This window comes from Hibiscus syriacus, unplaced genomic scaffold (genome assembly GCF_006381635.1).
Source record: "Hibiscus syriacus cultivar Baekdansim isolate YM2019G1 unplaced genomic scaffold, ASM638163v2 tig00116962_pilon, whole genome shotgun sequence".
Lineage (NCBI taxonomy): Eukaryota > Viridiplantae > Streptophyta > Magnoliopsida > Malvales > Malvaceae > Hibiscus > Hibiscus syriacus.
This window is the reverse complement of record NW_024063488.1, coordinates 207,320-233,446: the sequence shown is the minus strand read 5'-3', so window position 1 is coordinate 233,446 and position 26,127 is coordinate 207,320. Positions and strand designations below refer to the sequence as shown.

The window sequence follows — 26,127 nt, the reverse complement described above, 5'->3', positions numbered from 1 at the left end:
CATTGAATGTAATTTAACTGCACGAAGTTATTGCAAAAGAATTATTAAAGAATCTTTAAAATATGGCTATAGACTCATATTAATTAGATAAAATTATAGTACAACAATAACTTCATCCAATATTTTAGGTTCTATAAGATATGACGAAACACATAAATAAAGTAAACTGTAAAAGTTTTATTTTAATTAATTATCAAAAACAGATTTTAGGTTCTTACCTTTGTCTAAATTGAACTAATATTTAAGTTAAATTAATATCGATTACTTTATTAGAAAAATCGGTGACTGAAGTTGAAAATATCGTTACTTACCTTAAAAAATGGTTAAATTTATTGCATAAACTAAAAAAAAAGAGTGAAATAATAAAATAATAAGAAGAGAAAAGCAAGCAAGAGACGACATTTATTTTTGTTTTAAGCAGAGATATTATTATAGCACATATATGAAATAAAGGAAAAAAGAGCAAAGGCAGCGAAGGTGCTGCTGCTTCTACTGCTTTATAATATTATCTGTAATTGCATCCGTGTTGTGCTAGTGGATTTCTGTGCAACGGCTGCTTTTGATTGTGTTATTGAAGAAGTGAGGACTGAGAAACTAAGATTAAGAAAAGGGGAGATTTGGTTCAGTTCGAAGGGGAAGAAGAAGAAATGGATTGCAATAACGAGGAGTAAATTTCTCTTTGATGTCATTTGCTTTTAAAATGCATGTTTTTTTTTATTGTTTTTTGGCATTTTTATTTAATTTTTGCGACCAACTTATTTGGGTGATGAATGCTGGTTTTTCTCTCAGAAGGGTTTCTGCTGGATTTGTGCGTGTGTTTATTTTTTCATTTATTTTATGGATTGAATGCTGCATTTAGGAATTGGGAATGCTGCATTTAGGAATTGGGTTTGCTTTGTTTTAATTTACTTAAATTAGTGGGGATATACTGGGTTTGTTTTTTTTTTGTACTGTAAATGAAGTGGTGGCTCACCGTGTTTTAGTTCTTTTTCATAACCATAAAAATCAATGCCGATAAACACATACATCCCTGTTGCTAGATCCAAATGCTACACATATTATTCTATATGTGGTGTTTGTTGGGGTCACCGTTATTGGAATTTACATCCAATGCTGTAATTTTAGTTTTCCTTTCCTTGTTTTAATTATGAGGGGCAGTGTTTACTGTTTGCTGTTGTTTATCTGGATAGCATTCCATTACTTTCCCCCCTCTTCATGTCTATGTGGTTTTATGGATTCTGTTGGTGATTTAATTCTTATTTGTTGAAGCCCTGTTTGGGATTTTTCATAATGTGGTTTAATGTAGCTTGGATTTCACCTTTCGGAAATCATCGGCTGATTCATTGTCTAGTCCATTTGCATTGGCTCTTTGTTTGGCCTGAATACTATATTTGCTATGTCTATTGTTTGATTCGTTGCAGAGAGCCTTGGAATTGGCGTGGGGAGAATTATGGTACTCAAAAGAACTACATTTTTGGTTAGTTATTAACTCGGATGATGAAGTATTTTAAGTTAATATGTTTGAAGTTGCCTATTGAATAAAATGATTTAAGAAATGTGATTAGTGATGTCTGAACAACATATGAGCAGATGCCTCCCAAGGTGCATGCGCTCAAGTGACCTTGAATGAGGAAGACCTTTCCTATATGTTTGATGAAGCAACCCCTGTTAAGGAATGTGGGAATCTGCCACATTATGTTAATGGTAAACCTTGATGCTTGATAATGTATTCTTTGAAACTTTCTTGTTTTTATAATAGTTGCTCTTTTCTTTCCTTTATAAGTAATTAGACTGTCGATTTCAGATAATATGAGCAAGGAACCAGAGGAGAAGAGAGAGGCCTCTTCACAAGCTAAAAGGCGTAGAATGCTTCAGTTTGACACTCATGTAATAGATTCTTCCCTTGTCTGTGAAGAGATGCCATCTGCATTCCTAAAATCGAGGGTGAGTGCTAGATAACATTTTTGTTGCCGAGAAGTAAAAGCATGTCATTACATCATATGTTTCAACCTGCTATCTTTCATTTATGTTCTAAAAAATTGACTTGAACTGTATGCTAGATGTGGAATGTGATGGTAGAAAACATCAGTTTATCGTCAGTTGTTTTATATTCAGGGAAGGAAAATCTTCCACGTATATCATTTTGTATAGCTATTAATTTATTGGTTGGAGCACGCTTTCCTTTTTCTTAATACAATTCATTCTTTATATATAAAAAGTTCTGGCGTTCTGCATCTTTTGGTGACCTTTTAAAAATATACATCTTTTGTGTATCCCTGTTTTTTTTTTTTTTACTTATTTGTTTGTTTCTTTCTGTGCTTAGGAGAGGGATGATTCAACTGAAGAGGCTTTACTTGGTCCGTGCACATCTCAGTGGATTGCTGGATTTTCAGGTTTCCCTTACAAGTCCATTTCATACAAAAAGTAATCAACTTGAATCAAATGCATGTTTGGGTTTTAACCATAACAAAATATTTCAGAGGATGCATCAGCTTCCAGTTATGAGGGCCTAGATCAGTCGTGTGAAGGGTGGCTTGCCGAATATTTTAATGATGCAGAGATGCTTCTTTGCTCTGATGATATGTATGCTTGGTTGGACTTTCAACGTCCTTTTTTTTTGTTTGATCATGATAGTATATTCTGATTTCTTTATAATGTGAGATTCAGGAATCCAAGTGGCGCTTCTGATGTTCAAATTGATATTTCAGGTACACAAATCCTTTCCTTCTGAGTAAAGTCTTCTGTCATTGTCATTTAGCTTAACTTCATGATTAAACTTGATTCTGTGTTCATAGAGTTGTGCAATGCCCAGCCCGAGTCTCAGGTTGATGCTGCTCAAAAGCAAGCGATTCAAACTCCTCGAAATGTTGTTTACAAAGGTAACATATTTATTCTCATTTTCCTTCTTTTGTTATGTTTTGTCCTGTTCTATCTCCAATATCATTCCATAAGAATGTCTCCTTCCCCTAACACATCAGATTGGATTTTGCTCATTTAGGTAGGAAATCTTTCATACATGCTGCCCCTAAGATAGCGTCTTGCGTTGCCTACCCATTTGATTTCATTAAACCCTGTGGCTTCCATGGAGATGTTACCCTGAAGGATATAAACCAGCGAATCGGAACTCCACCGCCATCAAAATCAGAACAAAGTAATGAAGATCTTGCTGCTGCTTTCCCCACTTCTGCTTTTTCTGGGAAGCCTGTTGTCGGCAAAACTAAAATTCGTACTGAAGGAGGAAAAGGCAGTATTACCATTATGAGAACCAAAGGCTGACTAGATAAGTGTTCTCGTGAACTCTCTTTTTATGGCCCTTTGATCTCCCCGTTAATTAAACCCGGTGGTTGAGTTCCTCTGTATTTTCCCCCGTATGACTGGAATAGAATCCGATGCTATATCTTTTTGTCGGAGGTCTTGGAATTCATAATACACATCAAACTGTTTACTCTTCCAGTAGTATTGTAGTTTTCAATAGTTGTTTTTATATGTGACCGTATTTTTAGCCTAAAAACTAACACCACGATGCCCGAGAACCACCTATATTTCGTTGTTTCGGGGAAGACGTAAGGAAAGCTTTTGCTAAGCAGCAGTTGTATATTCACATGGTATGTTTAATGAAAGCATAAGCTCGTCTCTCATGTTTTGCTAACGCTCTTCTTTGCTTTGAATGATCAGATAGGTTCTCACCCGTTGCACGTATTATTTTATTCTCATGAGGAAATATTCAATGAAACAACGTGTATAGGTAGCTTAATCATATTCGCAATGGCAGTTCAATCTGCTGCGGGGGAGGTGTTGGCCATAATCCCCAATGGTTCATACTCTTTTTATTAGTTGTTCGGAACAAATTTTCTTAGCCAATTGATAATGAACACACTCTGGAGACACAATTATTCAAATCCGAAACTTCTGAAGAGAATAATATTTTCTTCTATCACTAAAGTCGTAATGGTTCATTCTTGTCATAGCTGTTGGGTCCTAAAAGTTAAGTGTGTTGGTAACTTGCTCCAGCCTCTGAGAAAGGAGATAAATGCTTAGTGGTTGAAGGGTAAAATCAAGGACTAAGGAAAGTTAACCTCCGGGTTCCAAAGCAAATAAAAGCAATGGTTAAATCATGCTCAACTTGGGGCAAAACCCATCAAAGGCCGAAATAACATCCTTCAACAAACAATGAATATGTAAATATTTTCTTTTAATTTTAATTATTTTTTAAATCACTCTAATAAAAATAATTTTAAAAAAGAGGAAGATATTATTTTTGAAAAAAATATATAAAAAAAAGTTTATTCAAAACAAACTTTCTCTAAAAGATTTTATTATATTAGAAAAAAAAATTGTTAAATTATTATTTGACTGTGATATAACATAAATTATTAACCAGCTAAATTGTAAAAATTCACTCTTAATCAAATATTAAAATTTATCGCAATAAATTTTTAAAATGATTTTATTATTTTTGTGAATCCATTGAATATCTTTAAGAATAATGAAATATTATTTTTTTTATAAAAATACTCAAATACGAACAATTATGTAAGATTGTATACATATAATATCAGTAGCATCAACCAGTTCCCTAATCTCAGCTAATAGATCCAACCACTTTGCCATTGCAATCTCAACAACTCATTCAATGTTTTTTTTTTTTGCTTATTTATCGTCAAAAACAAAACCCAATGAAAAAAAGAGAGTGGGAAAGTATTAGGAAGTGCAATTGTTTTACACACTATTTCATTCCTCAACAAGCATGCAATCAACATGGGATTTTTAAAAAGAAAAAGGAAATCAAAATATATCAAGAATTTCCAAGATGTAGCCATGGCAGAGCGGGCAGTTCCCTCGCTGAACCATGAGCTCCCTTGAACAAAGCCGGCAGAAGGTATGCGCGCATGGAATGAACGCCGAGCCTTTATGCCTAACCATGCAAACGCAGCACGTATATTCCATCCCACCCCTCGATGACTCCACTGCATTGTCTTCCTCTTCATCTTCTTCTTCATCGTTTTCCTCGTCTTCTCCCATACCGTACCCCGTCTCCCCCAACAAGTCCATCAACGACATCTTCACCGGCTCCTCTGTTCCAGCTGCTGCTGCAGCCGCCGCTTCTGCTGCTTCCTGTGCAACCACCGCTTCCCTAGCGGATAATGACCTCTTCTCCTCCACCATTGCCTCCACGGGTGATTCTTCTGATCCGTCCTCCTCTCCCGAAGACCCGTAGTCATCGTCATCGTTGTCGTCGACATCATCGTCTTCGTCGGCGTTCTTGGAGGAAATTCGACCCGATGGATGACGTACCATCGTCAGTGGCTTCAAGCTTTTCGAGCGTGGACCGTCTTTCGGGTTAGAAGCCGAGACATGTTCACCCCTGTCCTCTGCATGGTTCGTGTCAGCCGTCTTGGAACAACGCGGACCACGGGGTGAGGACCGGGGTCTGCTAGTATGGACATTAACATCGGAAGCCGGGACACGGACGGAGGAGGTCCAGGCAGAACCGGCTCGCTTGAGCCGTAGCTTATCACGAAACGTTTTCCAACTCTTCTTGTCCTTGATGGACCTGTCGTCTTTTATAATATCCAGAAGCATCCGGGGCTGAACCGGATTATTCCGGCCATTGTCAGCTGCTGACATCTGCTCAAAAAGCGTTAGCCTCCTGTTACCACTTTCTATTACATTACAATTAAAAGTGAATCATTGTTACTTAATGATCGAAGGATACCTTAATAAGATTGGCGTGGCAAAAGTTTGTGGGGATTTACATTCGCAGAAACACAAGAAGTCCCATTTAACAGACAGCCTTCAATGATTCACCTGTAAAACACAACTACATATGATTATTATTGTGTTCACAATATGAGACAGATGACCAAATCAATCATATTTTCTCAGCTTTTCTTATTAAAAATGTAATGAAATACTAAAGAAGAAAAGGTGGGGCACGCACATCAGAAGGACGTCCTTTGTCTCAACCAATGGTTTAGTTTTCCGTTTTGCGTCTTTCTGTGTAGGGTTTCTTTCTGGTTTTTTGGTTCTCAATTGTAGAGGTTTGGATAAAGGGGAAAATTGGAGATTGGGAGAGATAAAAGAGAGGTTATGAAAATGGAGCGCGAGTCTTATGGGGAAATTAGGGGAGGGGCCTTTTCTTTTCTTTTCTAACTTCCTTGGTTCCCGGAAATTAAAAGGAAGTTGTTAGTTTAAACTGTTCTTTCATCCTATTTCACTAACTAGTCATGTTTAATTTTACAAAATGTTTATTGTATTTACTTTGGTAAATTGTACTACAAGTCTTTCTATTATTAGTAAGTTTACAATTGAGTCATCATATTTTGAAAAGTCATAATCGAGACGCGCAATTGATTGATTGTAGCAATCGGGTTATTTTGATGTTAAATCTCGAAATTGCATTAATTGTTTTTAGGAAATTTATATTTTGATCATTCAACTTTCAGTTGTAAGTTAACTATTTTAGATTTTTTCCCTAGTTTCTTAAATGTCGGTACAAGATCAATTCATCGTTGGCTGGAGTGTTCTTATTGGAAAAAAGTTCTTTTTATGCTGGGAACCTTTTTGTAACTTCATGATCAATAGATAGATGATAATATAATAATTCACGCAAAAAAAAATTATTGATTCATGAAGTATAAAAACATAAAAAAATTTGTTCAAAAAATTACCAAGACAATAGGGAATTTATCTTACACCGACCTATAAAAATTTTTAAAAAACCAAAAAAATATTTACTCACGACCGAAGGTTGAGTGACCAAAAGTAAACTTACTTATAATTGAGATACCAAAATGTGAATTTATCTCAAAATGTGTTCGTTTGAGATTTAATATCGTAATGCAGGGGTAGATCTAAGAACTTAAACTTTGTAGTTCACTAATCGACAATAAATACAATTTGGAGGAACACAACAAAGAATATGAAATCAAAACAAGGATATCATTTTAGGAAGCATCTTGGTTCTTTTTGCCCTTATAATTCCATTAGTCGTCCTAGTAAAAGAGTTAGAGATAAGGCTTCTTCATCTAAGTTTAGACCTACAACTACGACTGTCCTTATTGTTAGTGTTGATAATTTTATCGGTATCAGTGAGTTGCCTACTTGTACATACTATAAGAGACAACACGGATAGAAGTATGGGAAGAAACTTGTTTTCAATGTTGTTCTTCATATCACTTCTTTAGATATTACCCACATCCACCCAATGTATCTTATGCTTCCAAGTTCCACCCAATCATAAGGTTCAGTACATGTGTCTTCGAGAGGCTAAAGGCAAAGTAGACTCGCTCCAAGATCATATGCGAGTAAACACATTTTGATCTTGTGTAAAAAAGTATTATTTTAATAAATAATCATATATATATATACTATTTTCATAAATAAATTTATAAAAGAGTATATACTAGTAAATTAGCCTGCCCGAAATGCTCAAAATCCAGAATGAAAAACCAACAAACGAATAGAGATTGAAAGAGAAAAGGGTAAATTACACATAGTAACTCAACTATCACTTTAGTTCTGTTTTGGTCATTTAACTATTTTTTAAAATTATATCTAACATTACGTTTTGATTTCATTTTGATCATCCGTCGATAAAAAATTAACAGAACTACTGATGTAGCATTTTTTTTAAACTTTTCCAATGATGACATGACATTACCTTATGGTGACATGTCAGCATCATCGTTAACTTCTTAATGTTAGGTGATCAAAATGAAACTAAAAGTAAATGTTAGGCAAGATTTTAAAGAAAAAATAGTTAGGTGACTAAAACGTAACCAAAGTGATAGTTGAAGTGGTAAACTCAGAGTTTATCCAAGGAAAATTATCTTTTTGATAGCGATCAGTCATGAAGAGATTTCCCTAAAAAAAATCTTTTATTAATTACGATTGGTACACGTGTACAACTGGGATGCATTGGCTTGCAACAACTCTCTTTCTTTCAGTCTTTTTAAATCTTTTGACATCATGATTCCAACCTGAGGAAAAAAGGTTAATTTTCTTTTCATCCTTTCCATCACTTTCATTTTTTTTTCACATTTGTTTTGCTTCTTAATTGTGGAATTGGGTTATCAATCGTTTGAAATTTGCAGGGCTTGATCTTTACCGACCTTTGTTTGGTTCCCCAGAATATCAACAATGACTCGTATCCTTTTAATTTGCTTTATTCCTGTACCATTGAAAAAAAAATCATAATTCGTGATTTCAGAAGATTGATTTATAAAATAAACATATCTTTGTTGTTGATTCGTTAACTTAAGCTAATGCGGCAATCAGAGAGAAAAAGATAGGGAAAGGGCTCAATCCAGGACAGGCGGCAAAGGGAAGAATGGTTCTAAGGACGATGGATTGACCCCTGAACAACGTCGTCAAAGGTTTCCTTTTAATTTTATTTTGTATCATTTAACCTAATTTGGCTTGTTCCCCGCTTAACCTTGTATTTTTTTATGAATGGTGAATTTGCAGAGATGCAAAGGCCTTGCAAGAAAAGACAGCGAAGAAGGCAGCACAGGCGGCGAGTGGAGGTAACAATGGCAGCAGTGCTGGTGGAAGTAAAAACAATAAATGATTGAGGATGGACGTTAAAGATAGATTGGTATTGTGTTTGTTCTTTCTCATTTTAAGGTTGCCAAAACACTTGGCTTGTTCATTTACTTGGCATTGATGTTGATTCTTAAATGATCTTATCTTGTTTGCAATGTGATAAAACCCCTATACAATTTCGATCATCTTGTTCCTATCTAACATTATACGATTGATGCGTTTCTCTTCTTTTATCCGTAGCTATCAATTTCATCGAAAATGGTTTTAACTTTTTATCTGTAGCCACGATTCAGCATCATTGACTGTTATTCATCTGGTAGTTATCAATTTCATGTGGCCGCATTTAGTTCTAAACTGGTTTCATGCAATAAATGAGGGTTCAAAACCATAACAACTGGTGTTTTCTCAAGCATGTACTGCTCTTCCATCCCCAGGTTCTGTTTTAATTTACATCTCTATATTTACTATTTCCTATTTGGAGTTGTGTTCATTGTGCCATTACTATGTTCAAGGATGGACCAAGGAGCAGGTGGGCTAGCCTAAAATTTTCATATATTTTAGATATTTTCTTTGTATTTTCTATTGATAATCCGTCTTCGTCTCTAGAATTTTATAACTTCGTCCCATAACATAAAATCATGAGTGTCCTGAGTATAGGGGCCAGGATCATATCTTTGCTTTCTTGACTTGATTTTCCTTAATAAAATGTTAAAAAAAATCTAAAGTAATTTCAAAGAGAAAAGGTAATCGGCCTCTCCTATTCCCTGCACCGACAAGAAATATTTGAATTGTTTGTGGAAAGGAAAACAAAATGCACAAAATCGACCCTCAAGAACTACAGAAGAATCCTCAACATCAACCACTAAGGGATCAATCCATCGTTTGTTCTTTGTCATGCGGTGGAGCTTCTTCAAGCTGGTAGAGACCTTCCATTCCTATAGTAGAACAAGTTGCCGAGATATGTGCAACCTGGTTTCTCGAGCGAGGAGTGAACTGGAACTTATATGCAGGGAGTGCCTCCATTCGTCGTCGTGCTTCCCAAATCAGTGCACTGGTCTCCAATATGTTTCGACCGTTCGTGGACAGCTTTTGTATTATAGTGCGAGAATCGCCTTCAGTGACCACATGCCCAAATCCCAGATCCACTGCAAACTGGACCGCACGAATCGCTGTAAAGCATAGGTAACTCTATAAATCTTTCTTCTACTTGCGCCTATTATACGACCTTCACTATTCTAGATAACCACGCCTGACCACGATCTTTGATTTGTATTTGAGAAACGTGCATCAAAATTGACTTTGATAAATGAAGGGTCTAGAGGACGCCATCAAACACTAACAATAGTGGGGGTGTGAAGAAGATAGAGTGAGACCGATTCGAGTTCAATGCAGTGTGCTCAGATGAAAATAATTAATTCCTCATTTTGAGTAATTACTCTTTCATGATAAAATTTGTTTCGTGTGTACCACAACATCTAAGTGCTAACCATAATTCTTGCATGTTTGTACACGTCCGAGTATTCTCAACTTTGCTTCACCATCATGCAGCTTCGTCCCGTGGGGGATAAATATCAACTTAAACCTCTTAATTTTAGTTTATTCTGATTTTACTTCCTATTTTTTATTCTTAATTATATTAAATAAGTATACTTTACATTATTATAAACTATTATTAGTACTTATTATTTTATGAATAGTATTTGGTATTTGTTATCATTACTTTACTAAAATAAAACACTCAGATCCACATATTTTAAGTTATTCCTATAAACACTAAGTTGAGTCTTAAATAGTCAAATATATTTCTATTTTAGTCGGGTTAATATATTCACTAAAACGATAAAAAAACAAAATAAATATAATTAAATTGTGTTACACCCTCTATATAAATTAAAATCATTTTACGTAATGATATATTTTTTTTGTAAAGAATGGATGCTACCAAAGGCCTCATTTAAAAACCCCTAATCTTAGTTAGAAGAAAAAAATACCTTTGATAGCATTACAAAAGTAAAATATGAATATTACAAGATTTGCAATCTATCAACTAAACATTGGGCTATTTATTCTCCATGTTAATAGGCTAGTTTTTTTTTTTTTGTTAATACATGCATATTAAATAAGCTTTTTCCTTGCGTTATTACACTACTAACCAAATGAGGCACTGATACTTGAAACCAGTCACAGATTCTCTTTGTTTATCTAACCTTGATTCTTCTAAACTTTCCTAACTTGGTCTTTCCATCTTTTTGTGCATTGTAAAACATGATAACCAGGATCCCAAACAGATAGTGCCAATCCACAATTCTCATGTTATTTTTCTTTCAAAAGTCTGCCCAAATAACCTAAATGGAGGGGTTCTAATGTAAGTTTTTCTGTCCTGTTTTTATTATTATTTTTTTGTTTGGTAATTCATTCATCTTTAATTTGTTTTCATTTTCATGTTCATTGTTCTTGACGTTATGATGTTGCTTTATTGTTTTCTTTTTGACATCATTTGGATAAAGGCCTCTTGATCTTTGTGATGCCATTGCATCAAGCCAAGATGATCCACCCCTTGGATATCAGGCTTCTCATGCTGGTGGTTTAGCAATATCGAATCAAGGAGCTGTGGGACCATTGCCTTCTTCCTCCGGAGCAATGTCATCACTGCAAGGATCTTCTGGTGTGGTTCATGGCAGTAATTTAGTATCACCATCCGCGCCACTCAATGGATCTGTGAGGTATATATACAAGTGTAGAGACCCTATAATAAGGTAACAAATTACAATAAATTAGTCCTTTAATACCTAAGATTTGGCCAACATATCAGTAAACACTTTGCATCTACTGGCACAAATTTTGGGTCATATTTGCTCTTGGGGATGGTACATATGGTGTTCCTAGAGAATCTTTTCCAGGATGAGAAACTTATAATGCAACAATATAATCAAATTTTATCTGGCAGGAATATTCAGCAGTCCAAATTATCTCTCCCCGGAGCTGTTTCTGGATCAGATCGTGGGGTTCTCATGTTACCGAATAGAAATGGTGTGGGCATGATGTGTGGGATAAATAGAAGCATGCCAATGTCAAGGCCAGCCTTCCGAGGACTGGCATCACCAACAATGCGGAATTCTGGCAGCATGCTCTCCTCCAATATGGTGGGAATTTCCAACCCTGTAAATGTGCACGCTGGACCGGGTTCTGGTCAGCATATGATGCAAGTAAGATATTTATTTTTCAATGAGTGGTATAATGAAGTCTATGCTTCAGCATATTATTGCAGTTTGGGCTTCGTCTATTAAAATAGTCAATTGTTACATGCCGATAATAAGAATTTATATTTCCCCAAATGATTGTTGTATATTATTAGTAATTCCAGTTTCAGAATGTGGTGATCTCAATCTCCATGTTTTAATCATATTGATTTTTTATCTTAATTGCGGAGAATTCTATTGGAAATACAAAGAAATAGATATTTGCCAAATGCTTTGTGATAGTTTATTAATCTTTTTTAGAAAATGGAACTTTGAATGACAGAGGATTGCTTGCTGCTTTTAATCACATCATAATGAATTTCTTTGTTACTATAAACCTAAAATTTTCCTTTATCCAAAGTTCTCTGGCTAGCAAGCGGAAAGAAAAATGAACTCTAGGTATTTAAATAATAATTTTCTTTAAATGAAATGACTTTCAGTTCAAGAATTTAAAATAGGCTGGATGGTATTATGGCTGATCCATAAGAAAAATTCAGTTTGCAATCATTTGTTGATATTGACAAACCTTTCTTAAGTATTTAATTTAAAGTATCGGGTTCAGAAATGAATTTGATTTGCCTTTTTTATACTTAATGTTACATTGAACTTCTAATAAATAATCAATGACATCGTATCCAGGCACAAGGGAACAGCCAGGGAAGTCCCGTGTTCAATGGGTTGAGTTCAGCTTACGCTAATCAATCAACTGCACCACCTGTTCCATCGTATACGGTTCATCCTCTGCAACAGCAGCAAGTGCCACCAAAGCAGTCCTATGCACTGAACAACTCTCATCATGCTCATCATCAGGGTTACGATCATATTACTGGGTCACAGCAGCAACCATATGCCACGTGCCTCACTAAAATGCAGCAGCAGCAGCAGCAGCAGCGTCTTATGCATCAGCACCAGCAACAGCCACAGCAACAGTTTGCTACATCTAGTGTTTTGATGCCAAATGTCCAACCCCAGACCCAGCTTCCCGAAACTTATCTGCAGAATGGTCCACAGATTCAATATCAAGCTTCTACTCAGCCAGGTTCACTATTCCCTCTAACACCATCTTCACCAATGACGCCTATGTCATTGCAACAACTGAAACACCAATTGGCACCTCAGGGGTTTGGTAGGAACCCCCAATGTGCCGCTAGTGGGTTGAACAAACAGATAGGCAAGTAACGGCAGCGGCTGCCCCAGCAGCAGCAGCAAGTTCAGCAATCTGGTAGGCCCCACCCTCAGCAACACCAACAAGCAGTCTCAACAGCAAGCCAAACTTTTGAAGGGAGTAGGAAAAGGGAACATTCTGGTGCATCAGAACCTCTTTGTTGATGAGGATCACAGGAATAGCCTTAGCATGGTCTCTGGCAACCAAGTTGGTGAGAACGGCGAGCAGATGATGCACTTGATTCAAGGTAAAGGCTTGTGTTCTGGGTCTGGTTTGAGCTCTGTCCAACAATCTGAACCTCTAGTTTCTTCTCAATCTTTGAACCGTTTTGAGTCGCACCAAAAGGTATTTGGGGCGGCATCCCCTTCTACAAAGCAACCACAGAAAATGACTCCCCATTCTGGTAATATATCTCAAATGATGCTTTCTGTTCATACGCTATCAGCTGTGAATCAGTCCATCCTGCCAGCAGCTATGGGTCCAAACCACCAGCATTCGCTACAACAATCACAGAAGCACCAAAAACAGGTTAATCAAAACAGACCTCCCGTGCAAAAGATGCTTCAACAGAGTCGACAAGTGAATTCTGAGCTTCCCAGCAAATCTCAAGCCGAGCTAGCCCATGCTGACAATGCCTAAGGTTGCCATTGATTCAACGAACAATGCAGTGTCAGTTGTTTATCCTGTTGGAATTCAGTGGAAATCATCTGAACCAGAATATGATCCTGGTATGTCAAATGTGGCCGCTCAAGTTGGATCCATGGGGAGCGATCCTCTTACAAATTCAGCTGGTTGTGATCTTGTACCTTCTGTCAGCCAGTGTGTAGGGTAGAGACAATGATCAGGTGGCTTACCCCCTGAAGGAAATACTGTAGGGACACAGTGGACACAACAATCTCACCCACCACCTCCTCAATAAAACTACCAAACAGATCAACATAATTCTTCCCAACAGCTGCCATTGAAACAGTTGTCACAACAACGAACTCTGCATCTGCTAGCAGTACAGGGCAGCTTGTATGTCAAGCCATTTAATCCTAAAGATGGAGCGAAGCAATCTAGCGATGGTGCAGTTCCAACAGTGATGAGTTCTGCTATAACTGGGTTTGGAAGCTCTTGTAACCAGTGTACAGGTAATAACTGTTTGCATATTTAAGCAGATGCCATATGGTGTTATTATTCTTAGGTTTGCATACTAGGCAAAGATTACAAAAATGTAGAATTATCATATTTTTTTAAGTTATCATGATGATAAATGGTATCCCAATCCCCTCTTTGCTTTTAATTGGTTTGTGAAAAGCTTTTCTCTGACCCTTTTCCTCCCAAACGCTCTTTCTCTCAATTGAAGACCTAAATTTCAAACTTATTTTATGGATGACTACTTTACTGCAAGTGGTTTCTGTTGGTGCCTGGCTTTCTCTATCTTTCCCTATATGTTTTTTTTTCAATGCAGATGAAGCTGGTTATTCCATTCATTTGGGTGTTGCAATGTCTGAAAGCGGAGGTTGCTATTCGCAGGTTTGTTCCTACTTTCATTTGGATTGTGTATATTACAACTGATCAAGAACAGAATATTAGCAAGGTGGAGATAGATGCAGAGGCATTTTGTACATAGGTCTTATCTCCAACTTGTAAAGTTGTAATTTCTTTCCCCCCCCCCTTTTTTTCCCCGATTGTCTCTCAGCTGATGTGGCAGGAGAGGGCCTATTTCTTTCTTATTTTTTTTCTGGTTGCAAGTAGATAAAAGTGGATGTATTCTTATAGGGGCTTACAGATGAAAGTGGGTAGCAATGGTTGTTATGGGCAAAAGCCTCAGGAAATTTAATTTTGTGAATATTATCGGAATGAGAAATCTCTGACTGCAGAGAAAGCATGTAATTGTAGTAATTTTATACAAGGCCTCATACCAGATCTTTCATAAAAGCAAGCTGATTATTTTCCATTTCCTGCTGCCTTTGTTATGTTTCCAAATCTTGATGAGCATTGTGATAATTACAGGGTATTTGATATATTTTTTGCAAGGCAATACATTTTAATTTATTTATTTTCATGCGATAATAATCAATTAGTCTTTGATTATCTTATATATCCTCAAACTCGATCAAAAAATTCAATTAAATCCTTTGTCATCATTCACATGTGGATTATCAAGTTAGTATTGTGGATTGTTGAGTCAGTACCATAACAATGAACGATGTTTTTTAATGATCAAAGGACAATATTGACGAAATTCAAAAAGTTCGAGGGCAAATTGATAACATTGTTCCAAACAATGGAGAAAGAAAAACACCTGAGATAATCTCTTGTCGAATGTATCTTAACTGTGTGAACTCAAACATTTTTCTTCTATATAACAGCCTGAGAAAACAAAGGAATAAAAGAATGTGGGGGAGTATGTACAGAAGCTTCAAAAACTATATGCACAACGGTCTCCCTAACTAGTATTGTGGTTGTCAGAAAGATTTTATTTCCATGGACTATTATTCTCCATTAACCTCAAACCTCCGTGCATCACCTTGACTGCCAAATTCAATACAATAACAAACATGAGATAGAGTGCTTCAGAATTAGGATAACAACCGAGACTAATGAGTAAAGAGAAATAGTTCGACAACCTGCAGCTGCTCACAGATTTGCATATCTTGCCATTATAGCATTGTTGATTTGACAATAGAAATTGCACAATTGGATACCCAAACAAGCAAATTCATCTTCCTGGATTCAAAGGTTTGTAGTTTCTTCGCCAACATGAGTTTGTCCTCTGCAAATGCCATACCATCAGAATATGCACTTTATTCTAAGATATCCAAGGCACTCAATCTCATCCTAATTTCTCTACTTTTTTTGTAAAGGAAAAAATACAAAAGAATCTGAACTAAAAATACATTGAGTAATTTGAAACAACATATTTCCATGATAATTGTAAACTCGGAAGAAAAAATATTGAATCTCGAGAAAGTTTTGTTAGGGGAGTTGAATTAGTTTTCTATATCAAAGCAGGCGTATACATTAATTCCAACCCATGGTTTACAACTACGTGATAATTTCTAAAAGCCTTTTTGTTGAGGAACAAATATGCTTATATCCCATATTCTTTCAGATATAAGAAATGGATAACTCAAGTTCAGTTAGGCTGTGCCAAACCTATTAATAAAACATAGATTGATCTTAATCTGGGATACTTTTGGTTAAACCTTATTTCCCACCCCATCTTTTTTGTAAATTATTATTACAAGTCCAAATGTCCATCATATCAGCTTACACTGGCGTCTTGCCATCTAAATGGACTGGCAGCACTTAGGGAAGCAATCAGAACAAACTACTGTCACCAATTTAGTTTCCTTGAATTAACTGTTCAAATCGATCCGAGAAACTTACAGGCAAGCTGTTGTCTTTTAAATGTTCCAATGACTCAGCAAGCTCCACTTGCTTTGATGCAGTTGCAAGCAATGCCTACAAAATTAAGTCTGTGTTTAGTGACCAGAACATACAAAGATGCAAAAACTGGTTGAAATAAAGACCTATTGTAGAAGGAAGTCTTACTTTCTTCGTTCTCTGTAAATCTTGTTCGATTGATTTAATACGAGTTAATGAATCACGAAGCATGTCTTCCTTTTCAGCAGGAATTTTTGTGGGTTTGTTACAAAGCTCAGTTACCAAGGTTTCTAAATTTTGTAGCCTCTGCCAACATGGATAGAGTGAATCCTCTTTGGATTCAATCGAAGTACTGTTTTCTAGAGACCCTGAATCTACCAGCTGGTTAGATTGGTTTCCTACTTGTGGGTTTAAATCTAGTGCTTCCGAAAATCTTCCCGGTCCAGGGGCAAAGAAAAATATACATGCCAAAAATTTGAGTATAAAGTAAACCACAAAATCTATGACATGGAGGACAAACTTCTTTCTTGGAGTAACACCACTGGTTGCGTCATCTGCCAACAGCAACAAATAATGTAAAAGCTTTCTAGTGGAAAAGAAACTTAGCGTAGCCAATATGAAGTTCTAGTGCTGAGAAAACGGAGATAATGTTCTAATGCAAAAATGACAAGTCAGCTTCTTAAACAGTGCAAGTTAAAAGCTGAAATTTTGATCGTGAGTAGTTCAAACCCAGAATGGCATTGAGAACAGATAGAGAACTACAGGATTCAATATCTTATTCAAGCATTGCTGATTGAACATAGTGTATATCCTACACATGGCAATAAACATAAGGGCTACTAGTTTTGTTTTGATGCTGCCCTTGTTGGACTATAGGGTAGTTATTTACTACTATGATGTAGGACCAACTATATCTGTTAAAGGAGTCAGAGCCGCATTTCAAAATTTGATTGGCCATATAAGTTCAAGCTCGGCATGGCCAAAGAACAACACACAGTACTACCAACCTCCATATCATAATAGACTGGATGATAGCCATAATTTTTCCTTTACCTTTGAAAGGCTAATTATTGCTACTAATTATGCTTTACTTCTCCACTTATCGATCTTTATGATGGTTTACTATGATAATAGTATGATCTAATTCAAAGCGAGAACATAAACACAAATACTATTTTCATTAAGAATCACTGAGTGATCACTCACTAGTTGAATTGGCTTCTTCAGTTCTTGCAGTATTTTCTGGTTCAATAATGTCATGCATTGAATTAAGAGCACTCATCCTTCCCTGACACAAGGATTATAAAGATTAAGTAATACTTTTGCAGAGTATCACAAGAGAAACATGTGTTAAAAATTCTAAAGATTAAATTCTTCTAGTTAAAAGAAAAGCCAGAATAGTGGTGAGGCAGAGCCAATTACTTTGAAAAACTTACTTTTTCAGAAAGTGACACTAACTGCATGAAATCAGAAGTATCTGGCCTCTCATCGGAAGCATAAGATATTTCAGTACTTATAACCTGCCAAAGAGCCATTTAAAATTGAACAAGATGCACAGCTAAAAAGAGATAAATTGACAGTAGACAAGGGAACTTAATCAACAAAAAGGCAGTTGGAGAAACCTTAGTAGATAAAAGTTTGGCTTCCAAATTATCATTATCAGAAGAACTTTCTGATTTCCTCAAATATAAGGCATCTCCCAACCGTACCAACTGCAAACAAAATACAAGTAATGGCTTTTAGCTTTGGGCATGAAATAATAATCAGGGGTTTCCTTACACATCAATGTGTGTGAAAAGGGAGGAGTGCTGCCAAAGGCTAAAATTATTTAGTCATTTTCCTTTTCAATACAGCCAAGGATCATACCTTCATTATTTCTGGGTTATTCCAGGGTCCCTTGTCAGATCTAAGACATCCTCCATCATTACGGCATGAGCATGTTCCACCAAGAAACTCCGGCAATTGGCTACTTGGGAGATTTTCACAAAAGAGTTTAGTAAGAATGCTCAGAACAAGCAGGCAGTAAGACATTTCAGCAAAGGTACAGAAGAAATCACAACCTTGGATCAATAATCTCCAATAATTTATTATGAAATTTGTTCCCAAGAACCTGTATGATCAAATAATACTAGTTGATTAATTGAAACCCAACCCTCAAAAGCTGAAAAAGGATAATATATATAATATATATTTGGCAGATTATTGTGGTTTCTGATTGATGAAATCTTTTGGTTGTGTATGGTTGTAATGAACTATTGATGTACTTGGTATTTCAGGAATAAAATTTTGAGGCACTCTTTTCCTTTTTCCAATGTCCATCAAGTTATCCTCGTAGCTTGATGGTTATGAAGGGTTTTTTTTAATGAGGCCTCCCATTTCTATCAAATATATATATATATATATATATATATATATATATATATATATATATATTCTTCATGATCACATGTTCCAAAATCTTGTACATGAATCTTTGCTGTAGTCCTAGGATCAAGAAAGCCTTTCACTGTGTTCCATAGTAGTTTGAATCCATTTCCAGCATTAACTATGTACATTTGATGTAAAGTCTGCAGAGAGAATGCTGATATTAGTAACAGTTTAGGACATCATGCATGAATAATTCAGATATATATGTTAGTGTGGCTTAATGAAACAACGAACCCACCTCAGGGTAGTTCTCTCCATCAATTTTCTGCATTCGCATTACAAGATCATGTGCAACCTTGCCAAAACTCATCCAATTCTGCATAAAGAGCATAAAGGTGAGAAACATGAAATTGCATGAATTGTATGTATTCAGTAATTTATGAACACTGACCAACCCCTGCACAACTAATATTGTGGTTGTACAATCTATATGCCTCTTGGCAGCAATAGAACAGGCTGGAAACTTCTCCAAAAAAGTTCTCAAAGCCCTGCACATGATATTTCAAAAATCTGTCCACTGTAGTAACCTTCATCAGCTTGGTAGGGTCAACTTTACCAAGTCTTTCAATATAAACAGGGCGACCCTGTTTGTCTACACCATGGTAACCATGGGGGTAACAGCACTGAACTTCTTCGTATTCATCGTACACAAAATCCTGCATATACATCAGAGCATCTGTTAAAACCATGAAAACTAGAATCATCCAACAAAAAAGACAGACAACAGAACACATCTTCCATAAACAACAATATAAACACAGTTGCTTATGTACGTTGTATAATCATTAGTACGGTAGATATCTGACTAAGAAAGTTTAAATATGATAAGAAGAGTGCATCTTACCTTTATAATAGTATCTGCTCCATACTCTTTCCTCCAGTTCAACATATCTTCCCACATCTGGACAGTTTTATCGCGGTCAAATTTCCTTGCTTTCAAAAATCTGCAATGACAGTTACCAGCTTTTTTTAAATGAAAGAATATAGTGGAATGCAAGGAATCATTTTCCTATTTTGGGAGGGAGGGGAAATTGGGACGATTATTATCTTCTTTTTATTTAGATAAGGTGGAATAAGTATTTTTTTTAAAATACAACTTGATATGAAGCACAGCTTCCACTTCCAAGTCTAATGGTTCTGAAAGTCTAGCCTAGTGTGAAATTAAAAGATTAAGTAGGTGACTCTTCCGCTCAATAACTTCTATTCAAAAGCAATATCAGAATCTCATGCTTCACTACAGTTCCAGCAAAGAAGTTTGCATTATGTTTATAAAGCTGCACAAATTTCAAGTCAAAACCTTATTTTTATTAAAAGAGGCTATTATTAAGACATTTGAGTTAGACAGTAGAGTTTGAATAGTTCAGTTTAGAGATATACTTGTCAATTCTTGCCGCTAAAAATGCTATGATGAAAAGTAAAAGCTAGTACAAAGACCAAATTTGAATAAAAGGGCAGTCACAGTCCATGAAATAGATAAACTGTAGATGATGTGATATAGTGCGCCATGCCACTACTCTTAACAAGAAACCATCGACTAAGAAATCAAAAAACAATTCTTATATTTTATTCTATATTTCTAATGAATTTGTTCCTGGAAACCTACATATCCATGAAATAGCTAAAATGTAGATGATGTGATATATTGCACCATGCCACTACTCTTAATAAGAAACCATCGAGCAAGAAATCAAAAAGCAGTTCTTATATTTTATTATCAAATTCTAATGAATTTGTTCCTGGAAATCTACACATCCTATACATGTACTAAAATAAATATTCTAAAAGTTGTCTTCTAGTTTAGAGATTATTTACAAATTTCTAAGACAAGACAAGAAAATTTAGAAAATTATAGCACAAGTAGAAAATAATTTCAAGCACAACATAATTCTTCCTCAAAGTCATACTCAATTGTAAACAATTCGAAACTTGGGATTTATGGAAAGCTAAAACAGAGCAGATTTGTGTCCATGGAATGATCTCCTTATCGACATAGTTCAATATGAACTAGCCACGCAAATAGATACCATATCTTTCAACAAAAACATGTAGTATAAAATCATCTGGTTGGTTAAATTACCTAAACAAAGTGTGGTAATCATCATGACTTGAGGGGAGCTGATCTTTGGCAAGCAATGCCTGGCGAAATGCTCTGACCACTTTTTCCTCCTCTGCATCCCTCACATCCTCATTAGAAATTGCCGCGAATTTGCAGTCAGCCACGCGCTTTCCACGCTTCCTTATACTGCGTGTTAGCTTCGTCGAAGCAGTCATCGCTTTCTTCTTCAGAGATCTCCCTCGCGTTGATCTTCTTATCTCGTCCTCATACATCTCGGAATCCAAATTCCCTTCTTTTCTAAACCTCTAATTTTCTTTAAATTCTATTAACTCCCCTGATATTATTAAAAAAACAGATCAACAAAAAAATCCATGAAGTACAATTTCGATCACGACATGGTTCAAAATTCAGTAAAATTAGTCATAATTTACCAGGCATTGTAATCTGTATCCGAAATCGTGATCAAACTTGACTCTGCAACCAAACGGACACAGAGAATCTCAGAAATAACGAGATGCTGTCACTCTTATATATTACCAAATCTTACATATATGCGCGATTCTCTATTATAGCTGGTTGTGTTGCGAAGACGGCTATCGGATAGAGTAAAATCGTAACTGATAATTTGAGAAAATAAAAATGAAGATAAAAGAGACACAAAATTTACGTGGAAAACCCCTAAAAATTTAGGGTAAAAACCACGGGCAACGGTAGAAGAATTTCACTATGAGAAAATAGGAATTACAACCTCTCTCGATCTACCAAGAAGAAAACAATGATAATTCTCTCTAGATAAAAATGAGAAAACAACTCTCAAGAAACTCTCTAAAATCTATCTAGTATTGGAAGAAAGCTAGAATGTTTTGGGATGATTTTGAAGCTATATGAGCTAGGGTATTTATAGTTGAAACTTAAGGACTAATCTTATAAATACCCTAAATTACAATGACTAAAATTAATTATCCCATTACCCAATTTCAACAAAAATTAGGTGCCTAATTTTTGACTTTGACAAAGCACCATTTGGTGCCTAAATTATTTGACTTTTAACAATCTCTCACTTGAAGATTTGATTGGAATAATCATATCTTCACACCATTCTTTCTACCTTGTACTTTCATGTGTTGCTTACGTTTCTGACAGGCCACAGGAGGATCGACACCAGGTAAATTTATCAGCGTTGATCGCCTTCGTCATGAAATCTGCTATGTTGTCTTTGGTATGGATCTTCTGCATATCTATTGTGCCTTCTTCCACCTTTTCACGAATGAAATGGTACTGAACTCGTATGTGTTTTGTCCTTGAATGAAATGTTGGATTCCTTGCTAGATGCAAGGCGCTTTGACTGTCACAAAACAAAGAGACATACTCTTGATTGTGCCCAAGCTCCTCCAATAGCATCTTCAACCAAATTGCTTCTTTACTGGCCTGTGTAGCTGCTACATATTCTGCCTCTATTGTGGATGTAGCCACAATTGATTGTAATTTTGAAACCCAGCTTACAGCTCTACCAGCAACTTTGAACACATATCATGTAGTAGATTTGCTTTTATCCAAATCTCCTGCATAGTCAGAATCTACATACCCATTGATTAGTAAGTTTGATCCTCCATAACATAATGCAACATTTGAGGTCCCTTTGATGTATCTCAGGATCCTCTTTACTGTATTCCAATGCTCTTTGCCTGGATTCGCCATGTATCGACTAACCACTCCCACTACTTGTGCAATGTCTGGTCTTGTGCATATCATATCGAACATTAAACTTCCCACTGCTGATGCATACGGTACTCGAGACATCTCCATCCTCTCTTCTTCACTGCTAGGACTCATACTGGAGGATAATTTGAAGTTAATAGGAAGAGGGGTAGAAATTGGCTTACAATCTTGCATGCTAAATCGTGACAAGATTTTCTTCAAGTAATTCTTTTGTGAAAGTCAAATCTTCCTATTACTTCTGTCTCGGTGAATTTGCATCCCTAGAATCTTGTTTGCTGATCCCAAGTCCTTCATTTCAAATTCCCTAGCCAGTTGTGCCTTCAATTCTTCAATATGATCTTTGTTGGGTCCTGCAACCAACATGTCATCCACATACAACAGCAATATAACAAAATCGTTATCACCAGATCTCTTGAAATAAGCACAAGGGTATGCATTAAGTCTGTTGTATCCAATGCACATAATGAAGGAATCAAATCTCTTATACCAACACATCGGCGCCTGCTTTAGACCGTACAGAGATTTGTTCAACCTGCAAACCATGTTCTTCTTTTCGTCTTCTTCAAAACCTTCAGGTTGGAGCATAAATCTCTTCTTCAAGATTTCCATGAAGAAAAGTTTTTTTAACATCTATTGCTCTAGATGTAAGTTCAATGTAGCACACATTGCCAAAACTACTCGAACTGTTGTTAGTCGAACCAGGAGAAAATATTTCATTGAAATCAATACCTTCTTTTTGAGCATATCCTTTGACCACCAGTCTTGCACGATACCTCTCAACTTGATCGTCACAATTTTGCTTGATTTTGAAGACCCATTTGTTACCAATTGGCTTCCTTCCTTGTGGTAGTGGCACAAGGTCCCATGTATTATTTTTATGAAGGGCTTCGATTTCTTCTTGCATCGCCATCATCCACAGTGAAGCATCTGAGTTGTTTATTGCCTCTTGGTATGTTGATGGCTCACCGTCCTCTGTTAAAAGGCAGTATGCAATATTACCTTCTATAACATAATATGAATGCCAATTGGGACGTCTTCTCACACGATCTGATTGACGAGTTGTTGGAGCTTCAGAACTCTCTGGTTCTTGTTCATCATGTGCTGGTTCTGCTTCAAAAGAATCTCCTTCTTCAAACTCTTTTTCCATATGTATCTGAGTAGTCTCTGACTTTTCAGCGCTATCATCGTCTTCTTTTCTTTGTAGTTTATCTTCTACAAAGATAACATCTCTACTAATGATCACTTTGCGGGCAGTGGGATCCCACAAGCGATACCCCTTTACTCCATCAGCATACCCCAAGAATAGCATTTCCGTCCATTTCGATCCATTTGTTGTCGTCTGTGAAATCTACTGGCCTTTCGCTGATAGCTGCTAGACAACCGTCTTTCCTCAGGATGTCCTTCATCTTCAATTTCCACAATGAGAAATTTCTCCCATTGAACTTTTCAATATCAAATTTCGTTGCCATTGCTTCGTTTACAGATAGCTCCCACTATTTCACTATCGTGAATATTTCTCTGGAACCTTCGAATAATGAGTAATAACTTCTTACTTTCTTATGTTGGAGGATCCACCTTTTGGTGGCAACCACAAAGACAATAAGCAGATATTACACACTCTAATCTAGCTCGGATACCAATTGTTGCGGAAGACGGCTATCGGATAGAGCAAAATCGCAACTGATAATTTGAGAAAATAAAAATGAAGATAAAAGAGACACAAAATTTACGTGGAAAACCCCTAAAAATTTAGGGTAAAAACCACGGGCAACGGTAGAAGAAATTCACTATGAGAAAATAGGAATTACAACCTCTCTCGATCTACCAAGGAGAAAACAATGATAATTCTCTCTAGATAAAAAGGAGAAAACAACTCTCAAGAAACTCTCTAAAATCTCTTTAGTATTGGAAGAAAGCTAGAATGCTTTGGGATGATTTTGAAGCTATATGAGCTATGGTATTTATAGTTAAAACTTAAGGACTAATCTTATAAATACCCTAAATTACAATGACTAAAATTAATTATCCCATTACCCAATTTCAACAAAAATTAGGTGTCTAATTTTTGACATTGACAAAGCACCATTTGATACCTAATTTAGTACCTAAATTATTTGACTTTTAACAGGTTGCTGTAGAAAACAAATTCGAATTGACCAGAAATGGACAAAAAAGAAATGAATCGGCATCAGCAGAACAATACAGTATTACTGGTCAGAAGAAGGTAAAGCAAAAAAAACCGAAATGAAATCACGTCAGATACAAAATGAAGATCAAACAAATACAACTAAAAGATAATATATATATATATATATATATATATATTAAAACTTCAATGACATAATTAATGCATCAATAAAAAAACTGAAAATAGGAAACGTATGAAAATATACCTTGAAAAAAATACCGCATTCATTCCACACAGATGGAGCGAGGTTACCGGGTGATTGAATTTTCGATTTCCTTATATATAAAAATAAATAAATATAATAATAATCGAAGCCAGAGCTAGCTTTACGTTGCGAGGCGGGCTTTTCTTCTTTTATCTCTATATTGTTTCTAGAATAATAAAATAAAATAATTATTTTCTTTTCATTAATCTTTTTTGAGGCCAGGCCAGTTAGCTGAAGGGTGTCGTTGTCAAAAAGCCTTTTTTTTATTTAATTTATAATTTATAAAAAGGAAAAATCCGCTTTCGGAACGTAGCGTGAAACCGCCGCTTCACCTACTAATCAAGTGTCGGTGGTTCCCTTCAACGATTACCGATTTTTTGTCCGTTGCTTTGGGTTCTTTTTTCCTTTTCTTCCAAGGCGGGAGCGCCGGAGCGAGGTTTCGACGTTTATGGCCGTTACAGAGATTATTAGGTACGGTGGACTCCAGGGTACCCGACTACCCGTAAAGCTACACGGTGCGAGCCAATAGCTATGTTCAAATGTTTCTCCCACTTGACAAGCAGGTTTGGAGAAGAACTAATAGCAACTGCAAATGCAGTGGCTTTATTTCGTTGTAACAAAAAAAATGTAATATTGCGTTGGATATTTAAATTTAAATAATTTAATTTTTTAATTAAAATTTAATTCATAATGATTTGAACTTTATAATAATTTTACATGAAAATCAAAACTTCAAACTTAGATGAACTAAACTTAAAATAATTTGAATATTAAATAATTCAAATTGATGTAAATTCAAAATAAATTTGAATTAAAAATGTAATTTTTTTAAAATCGATAAAGTAATTGAGATTGATATGAATTTTTAGATTAACAATTTTTTTTAAGAGTATGAGATGATTATAAGATAACATGTTTTCAATTTATATATATAATTCAAATACAACTGCTCGAATCCAGAATCTCTAACATTCTCTTTTATCATTTAGCTAACATGATAGGTTCTCGACGAACAACTAAATAAGAATATCAAATAAATTTGATATGCTACAATGTAAAATATGATTTTAATTTTTTTGAGTGAACGTTGGATGCATTGATGGTGCATAATTCTATGTATCCATGGTGATATAACATAATAAAATTTAAAATTAAATTTATTATTATTATTTGAATAATTATTTAAATTTATTATTAATAATATGT

The 26,127-nt window shown here is 35.6% G+C and overlaps 3 protein-coding genes and 2 pseudogenes across 4 annotated transcripts; 3 read left to right on the top strand and 2 right to left on the bottom strand.

Annotated features, from left to right (window-relative positions):
• Positions 1 to 397: 397 nt before the first annotated feature.
• On the top strand, positions 398 to 3,453 carry LOC120190727 (protein XRI1-like). 2 transcript variants are annotated; one of them, XM_039193768.1, is made up of 9 exons: positions 398 to 667; positions 1,422 to 1,477; positions 1,591 to 1,704; positions 1,805 to 1,944; positions 2,324 to 2,393; positions 2,484 to 2,583; positions 2,668 to 2,708; positions 2,796 to 2,879; positions 2,999 to 3,453. In XM_039193768.1, the coding sequence occupies exons 1-9, from the start codon at positions 648 to 650 to the stop codon at positions 3,274 to 3,276; spliced, it is 903 nt and encodes a 300-aa protein (XP_039049699.1). In that variant the 5' UTR covers positions 398 to 647; the 3' UTR covers positions 3,277 to 3,453. The 2 variants fall into 2 exon arrangements, with proteins under 2 accessions (XP_039049699.1, XP_039049698.1); XM_039193767.1 differs by having other exon boundaries at positions 2,481 to 2,583.
• Positions 3,454 to 4,785: 1,332 nt separating this feature from the next.
• LOC120190120 (nucleolin-like) lies at positions 4,786 to 5,628 on the bottom strand. Its single transcript, XM_039193248.1, has one exon. It carries the CDS (start codon positions 5,626 to 5,628, stop codon positions 4,786 to 4,788), a length of 843 nt encoding a protein of 280 aa, XP_039049179.1.
• Positions 5,485 to 21,384, bottom strand: LOC120190726 (annotated as a pseudogene).
• On the top strand, positions 8,143 to 8,573 carry LOC120190118. The gene is made up of 3 exons (XM_039193246.1): positions 8,143 to 8,175; positions 8,281 to 8,378; positions 8,470 to 8,573. The coding sequence occupies exons 1-3, from the start codon at positions 8,143 to 8,145 to the stop codon at positions 8,570 to 8,572; spliced, it is 234 nt and encodes a 77-aa protein (XP_039049177.1). The 3' UTR covers position 8,573.
• On the top strand, positions 10,812 to 14,739 carry LOC120190117 (annotated as a pseudogene).
• Positions 21,385 to 26,127: the final 4,743 nt, after the last annotated feature.